Source organism: Sesamum indicum, linkage group LG5 (assembly GCF_000512975.1).
Source record: "Sesamum indicum cultivar Zhongzhi No. 13 linkage group LG5, S_indicum_v1.0, whole genome shotgun sequence".
NCBI classification, from domain to species: Eukaryota; Viridiplantae; Streptophyta; class Magnoliopsida; order Lamiales; family Pedaliaceae; genus Sesamum; species Sesamum indicum.
In genome coordinates this window covers 6,567,619-6,588,831 of record NC_026149.1, presented here as the reverse complement: position 1 = coordinate 6,588,831, position 21,213 = coordinate 6,567,619, and the positions used below count along the sequence as shown (strand labels likewise).

The following is a 21,213-nucleotide window of genomic DNA, read 5'->3' as shown; positions in this document are numbered from 1 at the left end:
AATTTACTCTAATACTTGAGCTTGCTCTCATCTATTTAGAGTAAGGGATTGAATGATGCCCCCACATATGACCTGCTGGAGGAGGCCCAAGAGCCCAAAAGGCTTTTCGGACATTCTACAAAAATATATAATAGGGATAATTACATTTCTCTATCTTAAGATTTGATATAATTATACGTAAACTTTATATAGTTTGGAGAATTATATTTAGCGTTCTTGAAGTTTGCTTCCGTCTAACAAATAAGTCTCTTCGTTGGTCATATTCACTGAATTTGTTGATATTAACAAAAAAAAAAAAATCTGAATAAAAATTGATATTCACCCTCTATTGGCTTATTACTAACTTATAACAAGTCAAACATTTTTTTCAAACTAAATCACCCTTATAACGGTGGAGATATACCACCTCACATGCATTATAGCCTGAAGACGTATGAGGATAATTTAGTCATAAAATAATTTATTTGACTTGTAATAAGTCAATTGGGGTAATATAGATTTTTTTTCCAATCTTTTTGTTAATATGAGCAGTTTTGGTGAATTTTGACTAACAGATGGACTTATTTGTTAAATGAAAACAAACCTCAGGGGTGTTAAATGTAATTTTTCAAGCCACAGGAGATTTAGGTATAATTAAACCAAACTTTAGTGTGGGGGCATAATTATCTCTATATAATATTAGTGATAAGATATCAACTCATAATTTTAAAATTTATTACTAAAATATATAGTAAGTAATAATAATTTTAGTTTTTCTCCTAATATATATATTAGTGACAAAAATTATATATAATATTATGATATATTTGACTAATAATTATTTTTACTAGTTTGTCACTATAAAAAGTCACTCATTGCTTTTAGCGACAATTTTACGGGCAACTTTTTGTCATTAAGTTTTACTAATGATAATATTCACGATATAATTATGACTAACAACACTATAAACTTCGTGACCATAATCTTTTTTGTCACTAAATATATAAAATTAGTAACAACGTTAAAAAGGATAATTACATCATTTTTTCTTGATATTTGACGTAATTACAGTAGAGTTCCCGTGATTTGAAAAGTCACATCTAGTATCTTTGAGATTTCCTTATGTCTAACAAAATAAGTCTCTTTGTTAGCGAAAATTTACAGAATTTGTTGATATTAGCAAAATTAAAAAAAAATGGATGAAAATCCATATTATCCCTAACTTGACTTATTACTGATTTATTGAATGTCAATAAACCTTTTTCTGACTAAACTATCCTTATACATCTTCACCCTTATGAGTGTAGTTTGACCAGAAAATATTTGTTTGACCTTTAATAAAGCAATAATAAGTTAATAGAGGGTACATATCGATTTTCATTTAGTTTTTTTTTATTTGTATCAACAAATTCAGTGAAATTTGACTAACGAAGTGACTTATTTATTAGATGAAAACAAACATCAAGATTACTAGATGTAATTTTTCAAACCACAAGAAGTGTACGTGTAATTATACCAAACTTTAGGAGAGGACGATGTAATTATCCCATATTAAATTTGTCACTTGAATGGTTGTGTCGTTAATCTTCTCTTTTTTTGTACTACAACCCAGTAGGGATGGCCTGGCCCGGCCCAACTGCAGCCCAACAACATAGCAACTAAAGGAAGCGGACCGGCCAGGGCATTCAGTGTCCGATAACATAATATTACGCCTAGAACATAATCAAGAAAACTGAGAGCATGTTATCGTTTTCTTCAATCGGCTTCTCGCGTTAAGTCCCTTTCAATTGAATCTTCCTCCACGAGGTTTCAATCTTTGAAATCCTCTAAATAGTCCACTCCAATAACCGGAGATCTTCCTTTTTTCGTGCTAGCAAGATAAAGAAAGGAAAGGAGAAAATAAAAAACACGTCATGACTTAACAATTTCGACTTTCTTTCTCGTTCCTTCTTTATAACAAAAGAACCAACAAGAATAAGATTGAGAGAGAGAGAGAGAGAGAGAGACGAATTTGACTATTAATATTAGGAATCATAAATACAAGTATATAGAAAGACCTAGTCTCTGGTAACCACTTAATCTTATTCTGATAACCACCTCAACCCTCACGCACTCCGTGTGAGTGAAAATTCCCTTAAAAAAGCTACAAAGTTTCGTCCATATCACGCCCAAAATCAGCCAACTTCTCATTGTCAATGTCAAACAAGGTCATGGGCTTAATCTAAAGTGGACTAGACTCATATAAATCAAACTCGTGTTAAACAAACTTAAATTTAAATCTTTTAATCCAATTCAAAAATCTAAGCCCACCCTCTCACTAATTCATAAAAAATAAGCATTTTACAAGTAGGAGTTAATTTGGTTGCTCCTTTGTACGTATCATCCATTGGTAGAACTAAACTCAAAATATCTATGATGAACCCTACAATAATTAAACAACAACAACAACAACATAATAATAATAATAATCATTATTGGACGTACCATACACCTAATACAAACAAAAGATGTTCACCCATTTTTTCAGAGTGTCCTATATATATATAATAAATTGGGCAGGTATAGTTGCCTTTCATGGATATTCATAACCTTATTGGAACAAAGACTTGTCCACATGTGAAAGTTGAGATTCCTAAATGGACTAAATTATATTTTATTATTACTTATATGGTATTTAATAGTTCTTCAAAGTAGTAATATATACATATATTAAATCGTATATTCCTATTAAAAATTAAGGAAAAATATTATTTTAGTCCGCTAAGTATGCCTAATTTTAATTTTAGTCCGATAATTATGTCCCAATTTTATTTAGGTCCAGTAACTTACGAAATTGCTTACTTTTAGTCCTCTGACAGATTTTCGGACAATTTTACCCCTATGCAATTTTTGAAAGGCAGTTTTAGTACATATGCACTCATAGGGGTAAAATTGTCCGAAAATCTGCCAGAGGACTAAAAGTAAGCAATTTCGTAAGTTACTGGACCTAAACAAAAATGGACATAGCTATCGGACTAAAATTAAAATTAGGCATACTTAACGGACTAAAATAATACTTTTCCCTAAAAATTAATTACAAATTTCTGCCAAAAATAGTACTCAGTAAAAATATTAAGAAAATACTAATGATGTCTTAGTTTAGCGGTCTCATGAATATGTTCGAGACATGGGTTTGAATCTTGTTGGACATGTTGGTTTTTGTCTCGCTTTATATGAGTTATTGTAATTTATTTATCGTTGTTAGTTGTATTGGTTGAACAGATGTTATTGCTCAATTTATTGAAATTAGTTGTTGTAATTTAATTAATGTTACTAGTAAAAGAAAAAATTTTAAGAACCTGAGATTTAAATTTAAAATTATTAATGTAAATTCTTATAATTTTATATTGATAATTTCGGTTCTAACGACTCATAGTTACAGGACAAAAATGAATCTATTACATGTGATGGGGACCAAATTGTCTTTAAAAGACTGAATTTGTCAAATGACTCAATTTTTTTGTTATTATTACTTTGGTATTGAGTAATTACAAATGACTCAATTAATACCCGAATTTTGGGATTAATATCATTCGGTACTGAATCATAATTTTAATTTATTTTGCAGTTGTTTTTTTATATGGAGGCCACTTTACCCTTAAATATTAAAATAAAAACCAATAAATATATGAAAATAAATTTGCATAAAAATTTTTTCTATATATTTTCTTTTATTTGAACCAATTGACATTCATTTTCGTATTTGGTTATTAAGATTATTATATTTTTATTATTTGATACTTTCTACTATATATCTTTATTTATCGGTATTTATAGAAAAAAATTTTATTAAATAACTTATGCTCATAAATTAATGAAATATTATTATCAAATATAATACTCATATATAAAAAATTAAAGTCGGATGGTTCAAATAAAGACAAATATATCGATTAGATTTTATTAGTTTTGGTATTCTTTATTTTTAATTTTTTATTTGAAGGTAAAATGGCCATTACATAAAAAAGAAAATACAAAAAAAAAAAAAAAACGTCAATTGGGTACCAAGTGATATTAACGGTGAAACTCGAAAATTGATTGAGTATTTACAATTACTCGGGTACCAACGTTACAAAAAAATTGATTATTCCCCACAAAGTAAATCAATACTATCTAGTACAATAATTAACCACGTTAATTATTTATAATAAAAAATTATATTTTTCTAATGCAATATGACACTAATGACCAAACTCGATCGGACGACAATATAAATTTTAATCTTATTTATAGTAAAGTCACGTGAACTTGTAAACCCACTTCAAATTATTTATAATTGATTATGAGATAATTAATTTAAAAAAAATTATTTTAGAAAAATGGCCTAAATGGGATAAGAATTTAAGTTTATTTTTAATTTAGTCCCATTTGCTATATTTTTTCACATTTAATCCCATTTATTTTATATTTAATCTCGATTGACTTATAACTGACTTGTAGTAGGTCAAATAATTTTCTTTTGACCAAATTATCTTCATACGTCTTCACGCATTAATGCATGTGTGTAAGTCAGTAATAAGTCAATTGAGAGTAAATATTAATTTTCATTCAGTTTTTTTTTTTTTTAGTTAATATCGATAAATTCAATGAATTTTAACTGATGTGGGACTTATTTATTAGGTGAAAGCAAACTTTATGGTTGTTAGATATAATTTTTCAAACTACGAAAAGTTTACATACAATTACACAAAATCTCAGAGAATAAGAGTGTAATAATCCCAATTATTATTATTATTAAAACAAAATGATATTAAATTAGTGGCAACATGATTCTAAATTCTAATAATCCCAGTTCTGGAATATTCTAAGATTGTGTATCCCAAATAGATTCCAACCCACTGCTCTCGCGAAGTTTCCTCACTTGTTCTTTTACGAGAAGATTCCTCTGTTTTCAGACTAAACTTATCTGCTCCTTTCACTTTTCATCAACTCTTACTTAGATATTAAAGTTTAAGTATAATTACATTTTCTCCCATAAAATTTGCTATAATTATATATCGACCCTTTATGATTTTAAAAATTATATTTAATATTTTTTAAATTTATTTTTATGCAATAAATAAGTCTTTTCTATTAGTTAAAATTTATGACATGTGATAATATTAAAAAAGTTGAATAAAAAATTATATTTATCCACGATTGACTTATTGCATATTGAGCAAATTTTCGATTGTGTTTATAGTATTCTTAGAATGTTACGTGTTATTTTATTTTTATTTATAATTTTAAATTATAAAAAAATATTTATTATATGTGTGCAAAAATGGGGTGATGACTGTTAGTATTTTTCAATCAAAAGTGGTTGGATATAATTGGAAAAGATGTAAGAGCTAATTATAATTTCTCTTTTTGAGATTTGGTGCAATTATATATAAACACTCTGTGGTTTGAAAAATTACATTTAACACTCTTGAGTTTTGTTTTCATCTAACAAAAAAGTTCATCAATTGGTCAAATTTCATTAAATTTGTTGATATTAATAAAAAACTGTATGAAAATTGATATTTGACCTCAATTGACTTATTATAAGTCAAAAAAATATTTTCGAACTAAACTACTTATATAACAATGACGTTATACCTCCCCACGTACATTAAAACTTGATAATGTATGATGATAATTTTGGTTAATATAGAGAGTTATTTGTTAGATGGAAGTAATTTCAGAAGTATTAGATATAATTTTTTGAATTATAAAAAATAATTATATTAAATTTTGGAAGAGGGAGGTGTAATTATCCAAAAATGTAAATAATAAAACACAACTTGACCTGCCAAAGAATTATGAAGAGAGTGTGTGGGGAATCTCTGTCTGCACTTCCACACGTTTTATTTGCGGCCAATCTTGATGTGCTCGCCAACTGCTTATCCTTCACTGCACCGTATTTATTGTTGCAGTTCTCTGATTGTCCTTTTCTCGGAGGAAACGGTTGCTTCTCTCTTCTTCTGTACGGGCATATGATGCTGCCGGCACTTCCCAACGGCATGGAGTCGGTGGCGGACGAGGAGTTTTCGGAAGTGCTGCGGGAACCGCTGCTGCTGCTGCAGGATCAGCGGTCGCGGTCCAATACGACGTCGCAGGTCGCCATTGTTGGCTCCGATCTCTGCCCCATCGAGAGCCTTGACTACGAGTATGCGATTTTTGCGGTTTTTTTTTGTAAACTTCGCGCAAGCATCGCCGGTGTGATTTCATTTTTGCTGCGATTATAACGTGCGTGTTGTTTGTTTTGATGTGTGTGCATGTGTTGGAGTAGGAGAAATGTTGTGGTTGTGAGTTATTGTCCAAATTTTTTAGATTGGAAGTACGTGAATTGTTAAATAATTTGTGTGAGTGAAATTTGCGGGAACGCGCATGTGAAATGGGTAATTGATGTTTCCTGAGTAGCTTAGTAGAGTGTTTAGTTCGTGGTAAATGGGAAGTTATCAACGATTTGTGGAATACATTCTGCGCTTGAATTGAAGTGCAAAGGACTATGGGAGACGGGTTCTCAGTTATTTCAAGGTTTAATAGCTATAAACAGATTAGAGGACATTATGATAGTTAATTGCGCGAATTGAAAAAAGTTATTCTTTTTGAAAATTACTCATTTCTGTTTGCGTTGAACACGCTAAAGCTTTTGAGTTCTTTGGTCTTGGAGGTTTTCATCTCAATTCTAAAATTGCAGGAAATTGATTGCAATTCACTTCTCTTTCATTCGTTTCCCCTCAATTTTCAACTTTTCTCAGACATTTAAATTTTGCAATGAGATGGTAAAGTGAAAGCCTCCTTTCTTCTAATGCCAAAGCAAGCTTTATACTATCATGTCTTAGCCTTTTGTCTGAGTTATCCATTAATCCAGTGGACATAAATCGTGTTCAATTTTACATTGATCCTACCTTAACAGGGAAATTGATTTGAGAATCATCTACCTCTTGTTCCTATTGCTTGTCCTTTGGCTTTTGGTCATCAGACAGCTTTTGCCATCTAACTGAAGTGAAGTTTTTATTTGCAGGATTATTGAGAATGATTTTTTCAAGCAAGACTGGAGGACTATGGGAACAGTTGATATATTTCAGTATATATTCATCAAGTGGACACTTTGTTTTCTTATTGGAGTTATTGTGAGTCTCCTTGGGTTCCTCAACAACCTTGCCATTGAAAATATAGCTGGTGTAAAGTTTGTTATAACCTCCAATATGATGTTGGCTAGAAAGTAAGAAAATCTCTTGTTTTTTAAGTTCACATGCTTCCGAAATATGTTTATCTTGTCGAGCTTCAGTTAAACCTTCTTGGTCTATGGTTATTGATTTCTTCATCATGCCTTTTCATATGCATATCTTTCAGCATTACTAATTACTCCATTTTTGGAGGTCTGTAGACCAAACTGAAAGGAAAAGGTCTATTTCATATTTGGTTGAGATCTTTGATTCTGTTATTTTGCTCAGATCTAGATTGATGCCCCAACCTGGGGATTGCTACATTTTCTTCCCTACTCCCTTGTCTCCTTGCCCAATTTTGTTGGGAGGGTATATGTGTATACTCCTGTATATTTATCAGGTTTAAAATCTGTGGACAGGTTTGTTGTTGCTTTCATTGTGTTTGCTTCTTCAAATCTTGGCTTGACATTTTTATCAAGTTTGGTCACTGCTTTGATAGCACCAGAGGCTGCTGGTTCAGGTATACCAGAGGTTAAGGCTTACCTGAATGGTGTAGATGCACCTGCAATATTTTCGTTTCGAACTCTGGTTGTCAAGGTATTTCAGAATTTTGTTGAATTGTGTTCTCTCAACATATATATATGTATAGGTATATATATATATATTATATAAGGTACGTATGTATGCATGTAGATCCTTTTGTCTACTCACATAGATTTATGTTACTGGAAGCTTGCCAAATTAACTATTTATCTGTATGACTGAGTATGCATAAATTTGATGCCCTGGTGTTGACTGCATTTCTGAACCTTGATTAGACCTATATAATTGTGCCATCAATATGAAATGAATATTACTCATTATTGTTTGCAAATGATACACCTGAATGTCGTGGTCTCCTCGAAAAAGTGCTCTAAAGGAATGCCTTTATCGAGGGGAGGTATGGTGTAACATTTAGTATATTCTTTTGCTTGCTGCACTCAAGCTGGAAAAAGTTATACTTTTCTATTTCATGTCCTAGACCTTCAAAATGTGCCCCAATTCATGCATGCCAGTTGGTTGGAGCAGCATGCCTGCTCTTAGTCTCTTGAGGTTCATCCTTAAAATATCTGATAACCCTCTTCAGTCAGTTTGCCGAAAAGGATAGCAAAACACCCAACATTGCTGGAACCCCTTCAGTCATTTTCACTAGCTAGGGAGAGGAGATCAACCTTTCCAATTCTAAAAAATGTGTCCATGTCGAGTTCAAGAACCAGAAAAAATCCCACGTTTGCTAAATTAACTAAAAATAGCCAAAACTCTCATTCATTTCTTGTTCTTTTTTAGTAGTTCTCAAGTGAGTGAATTCTGGTCTCTGCCCTGTGAAGAGACAATACAACTCCCCCCCCCCCCCCTTTTTTTTTTTTTTGGGTATTGTAAGCGGCAGAGTGGCCTTGCTGCCACGATCCGCTGAGATTCAGCCCTTTGTCGTTTCGATTCGTCCCTCCCCCCAACCCCCCCCCCCCCCCCTCTTCTTCCTTTTTCCTGAATTCTTTTTTTTCTTCAGAATTTCTATCTTTCTTTCATTTTGCATGGCATTGCTTTACATAAAATTTCCCCCTTCATCTTTACTTATTTTCCTCCCATAGAGCACTCCACCCTTCAAATGATCCTTTTATTTGTGATAAAAATTAAACTTTTTTCATCTTCGCTTAATGTCCTTCTTGAGTGCAATCGACCGTTCAAATGATGCTTTGATTTGTGATAAAAATTAATTTGTATATAAGTCCTTTAATTTGAGAAATATGTTAAGAAATATATACTTGAATATTGTTGTTTGTTGCAGTTAGGAGTTTCACTTTTCCAACATTTTTATGTGAAATAAATTTTTCATAGAGGTAATTATTTTCTTGAGTATGAATTTGTCGGAGCTTTTTTTTTCTTTAATAATTGATGAATGAATTGTTTATATGTTGTTGAAGTATATGTGACTTTTTGTAATTTGTAAATACTTTTCTTTATATATGTTGAATGAATTCAGGTATTTTGTCTAAGTGTTTGTGGTTTATTGCTGTTAAATTTAAAAACAAAAAAATTTGGTTAAAGTTAGGAGTTTCCATTAATTTCTCTTTAAATTCAAAAAAATATTTTTTCATTATTTTCGAACTTATATTTATTTTTTAAAATTTAATTTATTTTTGAATTTCGGTATGTTGGTTTCTAAAACTTCTGTTTATAAAATATATAAGATGTTATTTTTTTAATATTTTCTTTTATTTAAGTAAGTTTAGTTTTGGATACAATTGTCTCTGTAAATGTAATTATTTTTTATATAATGATTGTTTGAAAATATAACATAGCTTTTATGTCATATATATGAACAATTCTTTTGAAACTATAAAATTAATTATATTTACATAAACAAAAATGTTGAACAATATAATATTATATATACTTATATAATGGATCTTAGAAAAATATATTCTGAAATTAAAAAATAAAAAATGAAATGTTTTAAGAAAGGAAATATAAATTCAAAAATAATAAAACAATTTTTGTAAACTTAAAGAGAAAAAATGAAAATCTTAAGGCAATTCTTTTTGTTTTTATATTTAACAACAACAAATTACCCACAAACATAGCAATAAATCACATGCATTTCAACAAAATAATTTGAACTCATCTGAAACAATCTTTCACTTAACATATATATAAAAAAATATTTACAAATTACAATAAATCATATACATTCCAAAAAAAATATGAACAACCGTAAATTGTATACAAAATATAAACAATTCATTCAATAATTACGAAAAATTTCCACCAAATTCATTCGCAAAAGAGAATAATTTCCTTTATGAATAAATTTATTTCATGCAAAATGTTGTACAGAAGTGTCGGACTGCAACAAACAATAAAAGCACCATTTATTCAATTAAATACTTCTTAACATATTTTTAACTAAATAGAATTATATACAAAAAGTTACCAATCTTAATAAAAGAAGAGAAAATAAAAAGGACAAAGTTCGTGTCAAATGAAAGAAATTTTGGGAGAAAGAAGGAAGAAGTGAAAGGGAGGAAAAAGAACTAGGGTCAGGGTGGGAATTGAGGTTGCTGCCTTTAATGCAGCAGCTGGTCAATTTGACCAACCCTTGCCTTTCTTTTTTCCCCAGAGAAGCGCGGTTCTGTGAATTTATTTCTTTAATTTTAAAGAGAGTTCCCCACGTTATCTCTCTTTTTTTTCTTAATAAATAATTGGCAGTGAAAGTATTTTTTGGCTTTTTAATCTCCTCTATAAAATGGTCTGGATATCATTTTCTCAAATGCAGGTTAAAAGGTATTTTTATCAAATCAACATATATGTGCTTGTGCTTTAAAAGGGGCTGAATGATTCATGTTTTCAATAAATGGACCTTGCTTAGCCATCACTTCCCTTGTCATAAAGTTCAACACATTTATTCCTTCTCTTGTGCCACTACTCCATACTACCGTGGCTTCTATTCTCTGACTCTTCCATTTGGATACTAATATTACCACTTTCAGTGGCAAGCCTTAACCGCCATCAATTGAAATTCAGCCTCTGGACATGGAACATTATGAAAACAGCAGCTGAGGAATGCATTTCAATAATTTGGAAAACTGATGCTATAGCTGTTATTGGTGAAATCAATATGACTGTGTATTTGCTTTTCATTTCTCTCACAGCACTTAGAAAATATAGATTTCAATCAGGCATTAAGTAACAAGCGGTGAATGAATGTGCTACGGCTGTAAATCCTCTATACTTTTTGTAAAACCATTATCTGTAAAGGGAGAGAAACATTTCCATGCAGCACAACTGGAATGCAAGAAACAAGCAGGAAAGAAGGTCTTTTCTTGTTATTACATAACCTTCATTATCTACTTATATTGTTGGATTCTCTCTCAGCCTAGAGAGTAAGTCGTGCGAAGTGCACTTCTGAAGGATAGGGGATCATGGTAATTGGAACAGGATGGGCATATAGGATCTGAGTGTCTTTGGTCCATCAAACTGCAATGTTTCTTCCACCAATAGGAGGCATCTTACTAAATTGCCTTTGGGAAAGTCTTAAAAGCTCAGGAGAAGTGTAGCAAAGCTGCAAAATTATATATCTGAAGTTGAAACCAAGAATTTTAAGTCTTCTCTGTTCTTTTGTCTTTTTCCTTCTTAAAAGTCTGTATCTATACCTTTCTCTTTTTTCTTTTGAAAGTGTTGAAGTCTTACCTGAAGGTGATATATGATGCAGATAGTTGGAAGCATTTTAGCTGTGTCCTCATCTCTTAATGTTGGAAAGGCAGGGCCCATGGTCCATACTGGTGCCTGCGTAGCTGCAATAATGGGTCAGGGTGGGTCAAAGAAGTTTGGGTTGACATGCAAGTGGTTGCAGGTTCTCAAAAATGATAGGGACAGGAGGGATCTTGTGACATGCGGATCTGCTGCAGGGATAGCTGCTGCGTTTCGTGCTCCAGTTGGTGGGGTTCTGTTTGCTCTTGAAGAAATGGCGTCTTGGTACTATTACCTTACCCGTGATAGTTTAACTTTGCTGTACTCCTATTCTTAAGGCCCCAAGCCAGATAAGTTTTCTTTGGAACTGATCATTTGTCAAATGACACTGACTGGAACCATGTTAAACTGTGTCCTATTTGGTGTTTTCCCTCTGTTTTAGCTGCTCTATTTGAGGCACAAATGATGAACAAAATAGATGCTTAATCAGTGATGATAGTAGCAATAAAAATACAATTGCCTGATTACAGGGAACAAAGTAGATACTTTGGTTAAGGTAATGATGTGGTTATGCTTTTTATAATGTTGTAGAGGTTAGTCTTGACTTTCTCCTGTAGGTGGAGAAGTGCTTTGCTGTGGAGAGCTTTCTTCACAACTGCTGTTGTTGCTATAGTCCTTCGGGGTCTTATCGATGTCTGTTTGAGAGGTGAATGTGGACTATTTGGCAAAGGTGGTCTGATAATGTATGATGTCACCTCTGCAAATATATCCTACCACCTCAGGGATGTGCCTGCTGTTCTTCTTCTTGCAGTTATAGGGGGCCTTTTAGGAAGTATCTACAACCTTCTACTAAATAAGGTTCTCCAAATTTACAATATGATTAATACGTAAGTGTTTCAATTATTTCTTGCCATACTTGTCAGTTACATCAGATTTCCTTTTCAACCCTTCGAATTATTCCCAGATACAAGTTCAATGGTTTCTTTATTGTCTGTGACAGGAAAGGAATTGCTTACAGGATTATATTGGCTTGCTTCATTTCTATTTCCACTTCTTGTCTTCTATTTGGACTCCCTTGGATTGCTTCTTGTCGACTGTGTCCGTCTGATGCATCAGAGCCTTGTCCAACAATTGGTCGGTCTGGAAATTACAAGAAATTTCAGTGTCCCCCTGGTTACTATAATGATCTTGCCAGCCTCTTTTTCAACACAAATGATGATGCAATCAAAAACCTCTTTAGCAAAGGCACTGACACTGAGTTTCATCATTCATCAATGCTTATATTTTTTACTACCTGCTTTTTTCTTAGCACTTTCAGTTACGGGATTGTGGCTCCTACTGGTCTCTTTGTGCCAGTTATTGTGACAGGCGCAGCCTATGGACGTTTCGTTGGGATGTGTGTCGGTTCTAATTTGAATCTAAATCATGGCCTCTTTGCAGTTCTTGGTTCTGCATCTCTTCTTGGGGGATCCATGAGGATGACAGTTTCCTTGTGTGTGATTATTCTCGAACTGACTGACAATCTATTGCTGCTGCCACTTATAATGCTTGTTCTTCTCATTTCCAAGACTGTGGGTGATGTATTTGATGCAAATATTTATGACATCATAATGACTTTGAAGGGCCTTCCCTACTTGAAACCTCATGCTGAGCCATATATGAGGCAATTGACAGTTGGTGATGTGGTTACAGGCCCACTTCAGATTTTCCATGGCATCGAGAAGGTTGGTAATATAGTGCATGTTCTCAGAACCACAGGGCATAATGGGTTTCCTGTGGTAGACGAGCCCCCCCTGTCTTTGTCTCCCCTGTTATATGGTTTAATTCTCCGAAGCCATCTTGTTACATTGTTAAGAAAGAAATTGTTCTTCAAAACACCCACTCCAGTAGGCCTAGATGCCTTCTTACAGTTTTCAGCTGATGATTTCACAACAAAGGATTTGGGCCATTGCGATCAAATTGACGATATAGAACTGTCCGAGGAAGAGATGGAAATGTTTGTAGATTTGCATCCTTTTACTAACACATCGCCCTACACTGTGGTAGAGACCATGTCATTAGCGAAAGCCCTAATACTCTTCCGGGAAGTCGGTTTAAGGCATCTCCTGGTAATTCCCAAGGTTTCGGGGGTAAGATGTTTTCTGATACCAAAATTATCAACTTGGTCAGCTTTTGTTTACTCTTATTGAACAACCTTCTATTTTCTCCTTTTCTGATGACTGAAAGACGTGATGTTTTTAATAAATGCTCATTATAAATACTGAATATTTCTTTTGAGTGTAAACCCAAGAATATCATTGTCAGCTGTTTTGACTCTCTTTGTTTTCTAACGACTCATCATGGATGACAGAATTATGCATCAATGAAATTCCTCCATAACTATTTGTGATATATATATGTATATATCCAATTGTGTTGACAATGCAATGCATTATTGAGCGAATGTTGGTTATATTCACCTTTCTAAAATAACGTGCTTGCTTCTTGCAGAGGCTTCCAGTTGTGGGTATATTAACGAGGCATGATTTCATGCTAGAACACGTCCAAAATCTGCATCCTCGGTTGTCACGCAACAGGTGGAGAAGGTGGAGACTGCAATTCTCTTAATTTTTGAGCTGACAACTTATTGACAGAATTCTATCAAATTGCTGGACCACGTGCATGAAGATTTTGTTCATAACCTCAGTTGTACAGTCACCAGATGATGCACCACCACTTTATTCTTTTTCCTGGTATCAGGCAAGCTGCAAGAGATCTCCAACAATGGCATTCGTCTCGTAGGTTTGGAAACATGAGCTGATCGGTAAGATGAAAACTCTGTCCTGGTTCAACTTTTATGATTTCGTAGTCAAGCCATCTGCCTATATCTCATCGTATGTTAGGCGATCCCTTTACAGTAGTGTTTCCTTCTTGGATTTTAGCGAGGAAACCATTGTGTTTGGAATGTTGGATTTGGATTTGGCTAAGAATTTGAGATAAATGGAATTTAAGTTCCTCTGATTTCAAAGCCACGTACTTCATATCTCTTATTTGGATTTATAAGGAATTTGTACAAGAATTTCAAATTCATTTGGTGTTTATAAAGCATTTCAAGAGAATTTAAAATGACTAGGTAACTGAGCGGATTTAAAATGTATTGATTTATTTTATGAGCTAAACAAGTTAGACGGAATTCATCTATAAATTTTAAATCCACAAGACTCGATGCAGATGCACCCCAAGGGAAAATACTTTATTAAATGATGTGTTCTCATGACTTAGTTTTTGATACTTCTCCGTTACCTTCTTCCTCACCAAAACCCAAGGTCTAAACATAGTATGTAAAACCTCGCGGTTGGTCGAAATTTCAGCCAACATATGTAGCTGCACATTTTGGTTACTGAATAGGAAAAAAGTTCAGAGGCTGAATCACTAAATTTGATCCCCAAGTGCTTCATTTGCTGTTTGTGTACCTAAATTGTGGCTTCAACTGTGGTCTCTATCTCTCTCTCCACACACACACACATCAAAATAATGAGGATCCGCTTCTAACGTTCACCACTAATTTTTTTTTTTTTTTTTTTTTAAATTTTGGCACTCACCAAGAATTTCATATAGTAATTCATACAAATTAAATACCCAAATTTGTTTACAGATATACCATCCAGCCTAGTATACAAGGGATACCCCCAAAACGAGAAATCACACACACACACACATTGCTCCCCATAATCAACAATCTGCAACATGGCAAGGCAAGTGATTCTCCATCGGCACTGGACCACTCCCATTCTCAGGTTTCTGGCGAACTACACTCATCTGATCATCTCCTTCACTGAACTCTCTGAAGTTTGCCACCCTCCCCAGCTCCTCCACTTCCTCGATCACCAGGTCAAGCCTCGCCACTGCCTCCACCAGCAACGACGCAAAGGCGGCAAATGGAAGTGCCTCCGAGAACTCCAGGCTTGTTATGGAAATCTTGCTTAGGGTTGGCCTCAACACCTTCCTCTCCGCGGCCTCCACCCTCTTCGACTTCTTCCACTCCAGCAATGCCGATGAATCAGTCTTAACACTTGACAAAGAGACTCCGGAGTACTTTGAGGGTTTTTGGCTGCTGGCTGCAGCAGCCAGGGCGAGGTCGTTGGTGGTGGCGTTGGTGTTGCGGCCAAGGAAGAGGCGAGGCTGGGATCTCAGGGTGGCGTCCAGGTCTTGTAGGGCTTCGTGGAGGTGGTCGGAGAGGATCATGGGTGAGCACTGGCGGTGCTCCCTAATGCTGTTGGCTAGTTCTTTCAGTGCTTTTGATACCTCTCCGGCCACCCGAATGCATGGATCTTTGAAAAGAGCTCGAACTGACGTTGGAGTCTTGAGGTTTCAATCAAATCATGCGTGGAGAAGAATGATTATGATTAGTGTAATGATCAGAACGAGTGTCTTCAGAAACCAAATTTAACACACACACACATATATATACATATATAGTAAACAAGAAGAAGAAGTGGGACCTGAATTTGAGTGTGAAGACATCCATGAAGAGCAACGAGGGTGTAACCAAAATGGCGAAGAACGTCTCCCAACTTGACATACTGCTTCCATGGGAACTTGTAACAATGCCTTGAATGGCATGGCTCCCAGCTTGCATGCAGTGCCTGCTCACCCCCCCACCCCCCATCAAAATTTCAATTAATCATTATAAGATAAATAGGACACACACACACACACACAATCACGCATACCAAAGTCTCATCACTGGATTTAGAATCGAGCACGGCCTTATAACCCTTGTAGATTGGATCCTCTGACATTGCTCTATCTTCCCCTTCTTTTGCTGCTTCTCCACTTCTGTTGAAGTATTCATTCACGCAACCTGCAATGTTGCTTCACAAATATTAATTGCCAGCATTTGATGCCAAATCAAACTATCAGAATTGATCAAGAATATAAATGTTTTTGTGCCACACACAAGAACACACGATTGCACGAGTTACAAGCTATCAGTATGCTAACGTATGTTTTTGCACATAATACAAGAAAATAGATCAATAGCCACAAAAAAATTTTGATGCTAAAATTAGTGTTGAGCTAATTAGTATGAAAAATTCTTACTAAACACGTTAATCTATATCTTCTAATACAAGAAATTTACTTGCTAATGAATTTAGCAACGAAATACTTAAACAATTTGTTGCTAAATTCATTAGCAAGTAAATTTCTTGTAGGATTTTCAAGAATTTTTCTTATTAATTAGCTCGATCCTGATTTTCTTTCGTGGGTGTTAGTCATTTTCTTATAATGACAGTTCAAGCATATGTCTGTTTTTGTGAACTTGTTGCCCAGTTTGTGAACAATATTTTGGTCCCCTTTTTGTGAAGCCAAATGTGAAGAACTTTACATAATTTTGTATAACTTTGTTCCAAACATAGTTCTCAGATTACTATATTAATCTATATTGAAACTTATTTCCTGTATCTTTATACTGGGAAAAAATAAAATTTTGGTCCTATAACTTTGATTTGAATTCCTTTTAGTTCTTTAACTTTGGTAATATTAGATTTAGTCCTTTATCTATTAATTTTTTGTAAATTTGGTCCTTTAGCCTAATTAAAACTCGTTTGCCCTTTTGATAATAAAGTCTAATAATCCATCCTAATACTCTTAAAAGGGCTAGCTAGCATGCTTTTGAAATAAAACTAAACTCTCTATAAATTCGTACCTTCTATGTGAGCATTAGTTACAAGATGCAAAATGAATGGAGATGAACTAAATTTGCTCTTTAAAAAGCTGCGCAGGGGTAAAATTATTCGAAAATTGGGTCAGAAGAATAAAATTACATATTTATGAAAGTTACTGAACTAAAACTAAAATGAATAAGCTTAAAAAACTAAAATTAATAGTAGACAAACTTAAAGAATTAAACAATAATTTTTCCTTTTATACCGTGTTGTTAGCTTATACTATTACAAATCAGTCAAATTGATATTATACCTACAAGTCATTTATCAAGTGAAAACAATGTATATGAGCTGATGATATGGAAGAAAAAAAAAAGAGTTATGAGATCGCACAAAATTAATGAATTATGAGTAATTAATTGATAGTATTTTGTAACTGCAGTCTCTAAATGGATAGCCTCTAACATACACGTATGACATAAAATGCACTTTATGGTTTACGTACGTGGCTAGCTAGGAGGTTGATTGGATGATTCACCAGCAAAAAATTAAATTCAAAAAACCCTAATTTCGTCTACATCAGCAATATTTTGTGAATTATAAAACTTCAGTGATTGGGGTCCTATAATTTTTAAACATTATTGAACTATGGCTTATAATATATCATTTCTATAGCTAGAGTTCTTAAATTGCCACCCCTTTAACGTACGGGGCAGGAAATGCAATTTGGCCATATAAGTATGGTATGAATCATGAGCTTGTACGATTACCTTCTATGGAGATAGCCAAACCCTCAAGCTTAGACACAGTAGAGTTATGGAGATCTTGGCCCGACCAGTTGGGGAAAATCAATAGGCTCATGAGAAGGCAAATCCCACAGCCTATGGCGATCGTGTACAAGCGATCGTGCGCTATCTTGTGCACGCTATGAACTCGAAAGCTAGAGACGGTGATCAAGTTGAACGTCAAGAGGAATATCACCACTCCATAGTCGTAATTCTTCTTTATGTAAGGGAAAAACCTAATGTACGTAGCTGCCATCCCTGTAGTTCAACAAACAAGAAAGCACATCGACGTTCTGATCAGAGGCAAATAAATTAACATACATAAAAGCGCTAGTGATACATATATAGGGACAACACTTATGGTCAATTTATAACATACCAATGGCAAAAATCGCAGTTCCAATAAATATAGCGCGAAAAACTCGACCGGACTCTTGAGCTATGTACTCTATCAGAAAAGCAAGTGATCCAGCTAACAACGTGCCAATCCCTCTGTTTAAACCTTTGCATAATGTTGCCCCTACACATCATTGAAGATCAAATCAAACATAAGATTGGTGTCAATGTATCAAACCCTAGTTGTTTTTTGAGGATTGCATTTTACACCTATGAAAATAGTAACTAGCACAAAATTTTCATGAACAAATAAAATGACAATGTCCCCTCAATTTTTAGAAGGGAAAATACAATTTTAGTCCTCTGATAATACTTTTGGTTCTGCACAAATTGATTATTTCAATTTAGTTATGTAGCTTTAAATTTTTGGCAGTTTTAGTCCTTTTTTTTTCCGCTAGAATCTCCAATTTAATTGAATTATGTGCAAATTACATGCAATTTTTTGATTAATTTGATCGAAAAATAACTAAAATTATTAAAATCTTAAAATTAAAGAATTAAATAGCGAAAATCGATTCATGACAACAAAAAATGTTAGCCATTTTATATGACTAACATTGTGCTTTTCCCTTTTTAGAAAGAAGCTCACTAGCTACCTTTAACGTCAAAGTGTTGCTTCGGCCGGTCGTGTTCTCTTTTTCATACAGTTTTTTTCACCTATTATTATCTTTAAAGGAGGGTTTTTGTTTTTTGTCATAGCTAGGCTCATATATCTATTTTTGTTCTTGCAATTTTGTCACTTTGGTGCAAAAACGTCCTACAATTTTGTAACATTTTGCAAATTTGATTTTTTCGGTGCCGCATTTTGTAAAAGTTGCTGGAATAAATCATGTGTCACAATTTTTTTTATTTTCTTTTAATTTTTCATCCACGTCGGCAAAAGTGAATGAAAAAGAACAAAAACCCCAATGTAAATGAACCACGTGAGACACACATGATTTATTTCACGATTTCTGCAAAATCGGCCATTAGAAGAACCAAAATTGTGAAAGATAAAAAAGTTATAGGATTCTTTTACAACCCTTACAAAGATAAAGGATAAAAATGCCAAAATCGCGATGGCACATGATTTATCCCAACAATTTTTGTAAAATTCGACATTGAAAGGACCAAAATTACAAATCCAAAAAAATTACAAGGCTATTTCACAACTCTATAAAAAAAGAATAAAACAAGCAAAATATCAAAATTACAAAACCAAAAATATATTTAAGGGTTTGGTCATATTATGCTGACGTGATATGATACACATTGAGACGATCAAACATTCTATGGTGGCAAGTGGTGCTTATGAATGAATGATTGAAACTAGGTAGGTACTGACCAGCAGTGAACTCGAGCACAACAACAACAGTCATGACAGCCCAGATTGCGCTCTGTCCGATGCCTTGGAACAACGGCTCCATCAAATACAACAAGGAAACAAGCGTCAACGACAACCCTACTTTGAGTGAGTGGATAAGCCTTCGCGGATCATCTTGTCCCACCCGACATATCCTCCTCCATCCCCATCCTCCCAATCTCCTCGTTTCTTCAATGAAAACATTGCTTCGTTTCTTCATGGCGTCGATCTTGCCTCTCCATTCATAAGGGTTTTCCCCACCAAACCCCATTGCAATACCAGAGTACATTTGTTCATTCACTCTCTCTCTCTCTCTCTCTATATATATATATATATATATATATATGTGTGTGTATATACACGAAGAGTTATCGAGAGGTTTGGTCATGAAGGGGGCAAACAACATTTTTTGTCCCGCAATTTAGGACTTTTCTACTTTTGGTCAATTGGTTACGTGATTATCACTTGTGATTCTGTAATTTCTAAAAGGTAGCACTTTTGATCTCATGACATATTTTTGTTAAAATATTAACGGAAAATGCCACGTGTTTAGCAAATGCCAGTTAGAGCCTTTACACTTTTAATTCCATATGTTACAAAATTATCACTTTTGGTCATAACTTTAATAAAGTAGAACTTTTGATTTCATACACTTAACGACCACGTAGCATTCTTCCGTAAACATCTAGTGAAAATGTATCGTGGAACCAAAGTTGATACCTTTATAAAATTATGGGATCAAAAAAAAAAATTTCGTAATCAATAAAATTAAAAGTAAAAATATTCTAAAAAAATACTATTTCCGATGATGAACGTGTGGGGTTTGACATTTCTTGGTAAAGTGGAGGAAGTAAGAGGGTAAAAGTGATGTTTCTGCGTTTCACAATTCACATGCATATATGCTTTTCCTTCACCTTTAATATTTAGTTGATGATATTCACATGCTCTCCGTTTGAGTAATAAAGTTGGGCTGTGCCGCTTGTGCCAATATTTCGCCAACCACAACTGATATTTTGCAACCAATCATGTTATGGATCTAATTTGCACTACCAAAAAAAGAAAGATTTATTAATGCAATGCAAAAAATATGAAATTTATAACACTGTTTGGAACGATTATTGTAACTATTGTAGGACAAATAATCTTTGTTGACGTATTGTGGCTGATAAATTGAATTTTGAAATTTTTATAACGGCAGTAGAATTACAAAGGTCGTTCTAAAAATATTCGAAATGGTGGTGTTCGTAAAGGCATTACAAATTTTAGGCCGTTATATTGAAACACCTATTTGGCACGGCTCACATTGATTTGTAATTGTCCATCAGACTGTAATAAAAATTATTCCAAAAATCGTGTAAAAAGTCGTTACACATTTGTAGTATAGCATGTTCGTTACAAAAACAGCTACAGAACGGAGGCCGCTGAAAATAAACAATGTTATTTGGGATGGCCTAGTTCGCAATGTAACGACCACGCAAAATATTACATTCTAGCTCTCGTGTAAAATGCTGTTTGAAGTTTGTAATACTACCTGGCTAGTCCAGAAACCGTCCCTATTGGTACGACGTTTCTATGAAAGAAAACAATTTTTAGTTACGAAGGATGGACCAATAATGACTTAGTCTAACAACTATATTTTAACGGCTATTTTTGTCGCCCCC

The 21,213-nt window shown here is 33.8% G+C and overlaps 2 protein-coding genes across 3 annotated transcripts; one reads left to right on the top strand and one right to left on the bottom strand.

Annotated features, from left to right (window-relative positions):
* Window positions 5,784-15,149, top strand: LOC105162151 (putative chloride channel-like protein CLC-g). 2 transcript variants are annotated; one of them, XR_847822.2, is made up of 8 exons: window positions 5,784-6,148; window positions 7,010-7,210; window positions 7,574-7,751; window positions 11,404-11,666; window positions 11,999-12,268; window positions 12,382-13,510; window positions 13,872-14,184; window positions 15,016-15,149. XR_847822.2 is itself a non-coding variant. In XM_011080117.2 (7 exons), exons 1-7 carry the CDS (start codon window positions 5,802-5,804, stop codon window positions 13,986-13,988), a joined length of 2,505 nt encoding a protein of 834 aa, XP_011078419.1. In that variant the 5' UTR covers window positions 5,784-5,801; the 3' UTR covers window positions 13,989-14,381. The 2 variants fall into 2 exon arrangements, 1 of the variants encoding a protein (XP_011078419.1); XM_011080117.2 differs by lacking the exon at window positions 15,016-15,149 and having other exon boundaries at window positions 13,872-14,381.
* On the bottom strand, window positions 14,121-19,845 carry LOC105162181 (aluminum-activated malate transporter 12). The gene is made up of 6 exons (XM_011080148.2): window positions 19,535-19,845; window positions 18,194-18,334; window positions 17,800-18,072; window positions 16,094-16,224; window positions 15,863-16,006; window positions 14,121-15,722 (listed from the first exon to the last, which is right to left on the bottom strand). Exons 1-6 carry the CDS (start codon window positions 19,839-19,841, stop codon window positions 15,093-15,095), a joined length of 1,626 nt encoding a protein of 541 aa, XP_011078450.2. The 5' UTR covers window positions 19,842-19,845; the 3' UTR covers window positions 14,121-15,092.

Excerpts from the sequence above, each read along its gene's own strand:
- LOC105162181 (XM_011080148.2), bottom strand. The coding sequence starts at position 19,841 with ATGTACTCTGGTATTGCAATGGGGTTTGGTGGGGAAAACCCTTATGAA. Across the intron at positions 18,335-19,534 it reads TGTGCTCGAGTTCACTGCTG|GGGCAACATTATGCAAAGGT; the intron begins GTCAGTACCTAC and ends AATGATGTGTAG. Across the intron at positions 16,007-16,093 it reads AATCCAGTGATGAGACTTTG|GCACTGCATGCAAGCTGGGA; the intron begins GTATGCGTGATT and ends GGGGGTGAGCAG.
- LOC105162151 (XM_011080117.2), top strand. The coding sequence starts at position 5,802 with ATGAAGAGAGTGTGTGGGGAATCTCTGTCTGCACTTCCACACGTTTTA. Across the intron at positions 11,667-11,998 it reads CTTGAAGAAATGGCGTCTTG|GTGGAGAAGTGCTTTGCTGT; the intron begins GTACTATTACCT and ends TTTCTCCTGTAG. Across the intron at positions 12,269-12,381 it reads ATTTACAATATGATTAATAC|GAAAGGAATTGCTTACAGGA; the intron begins GTAAGTGTTTCA and ends TGTCTGTGACAG.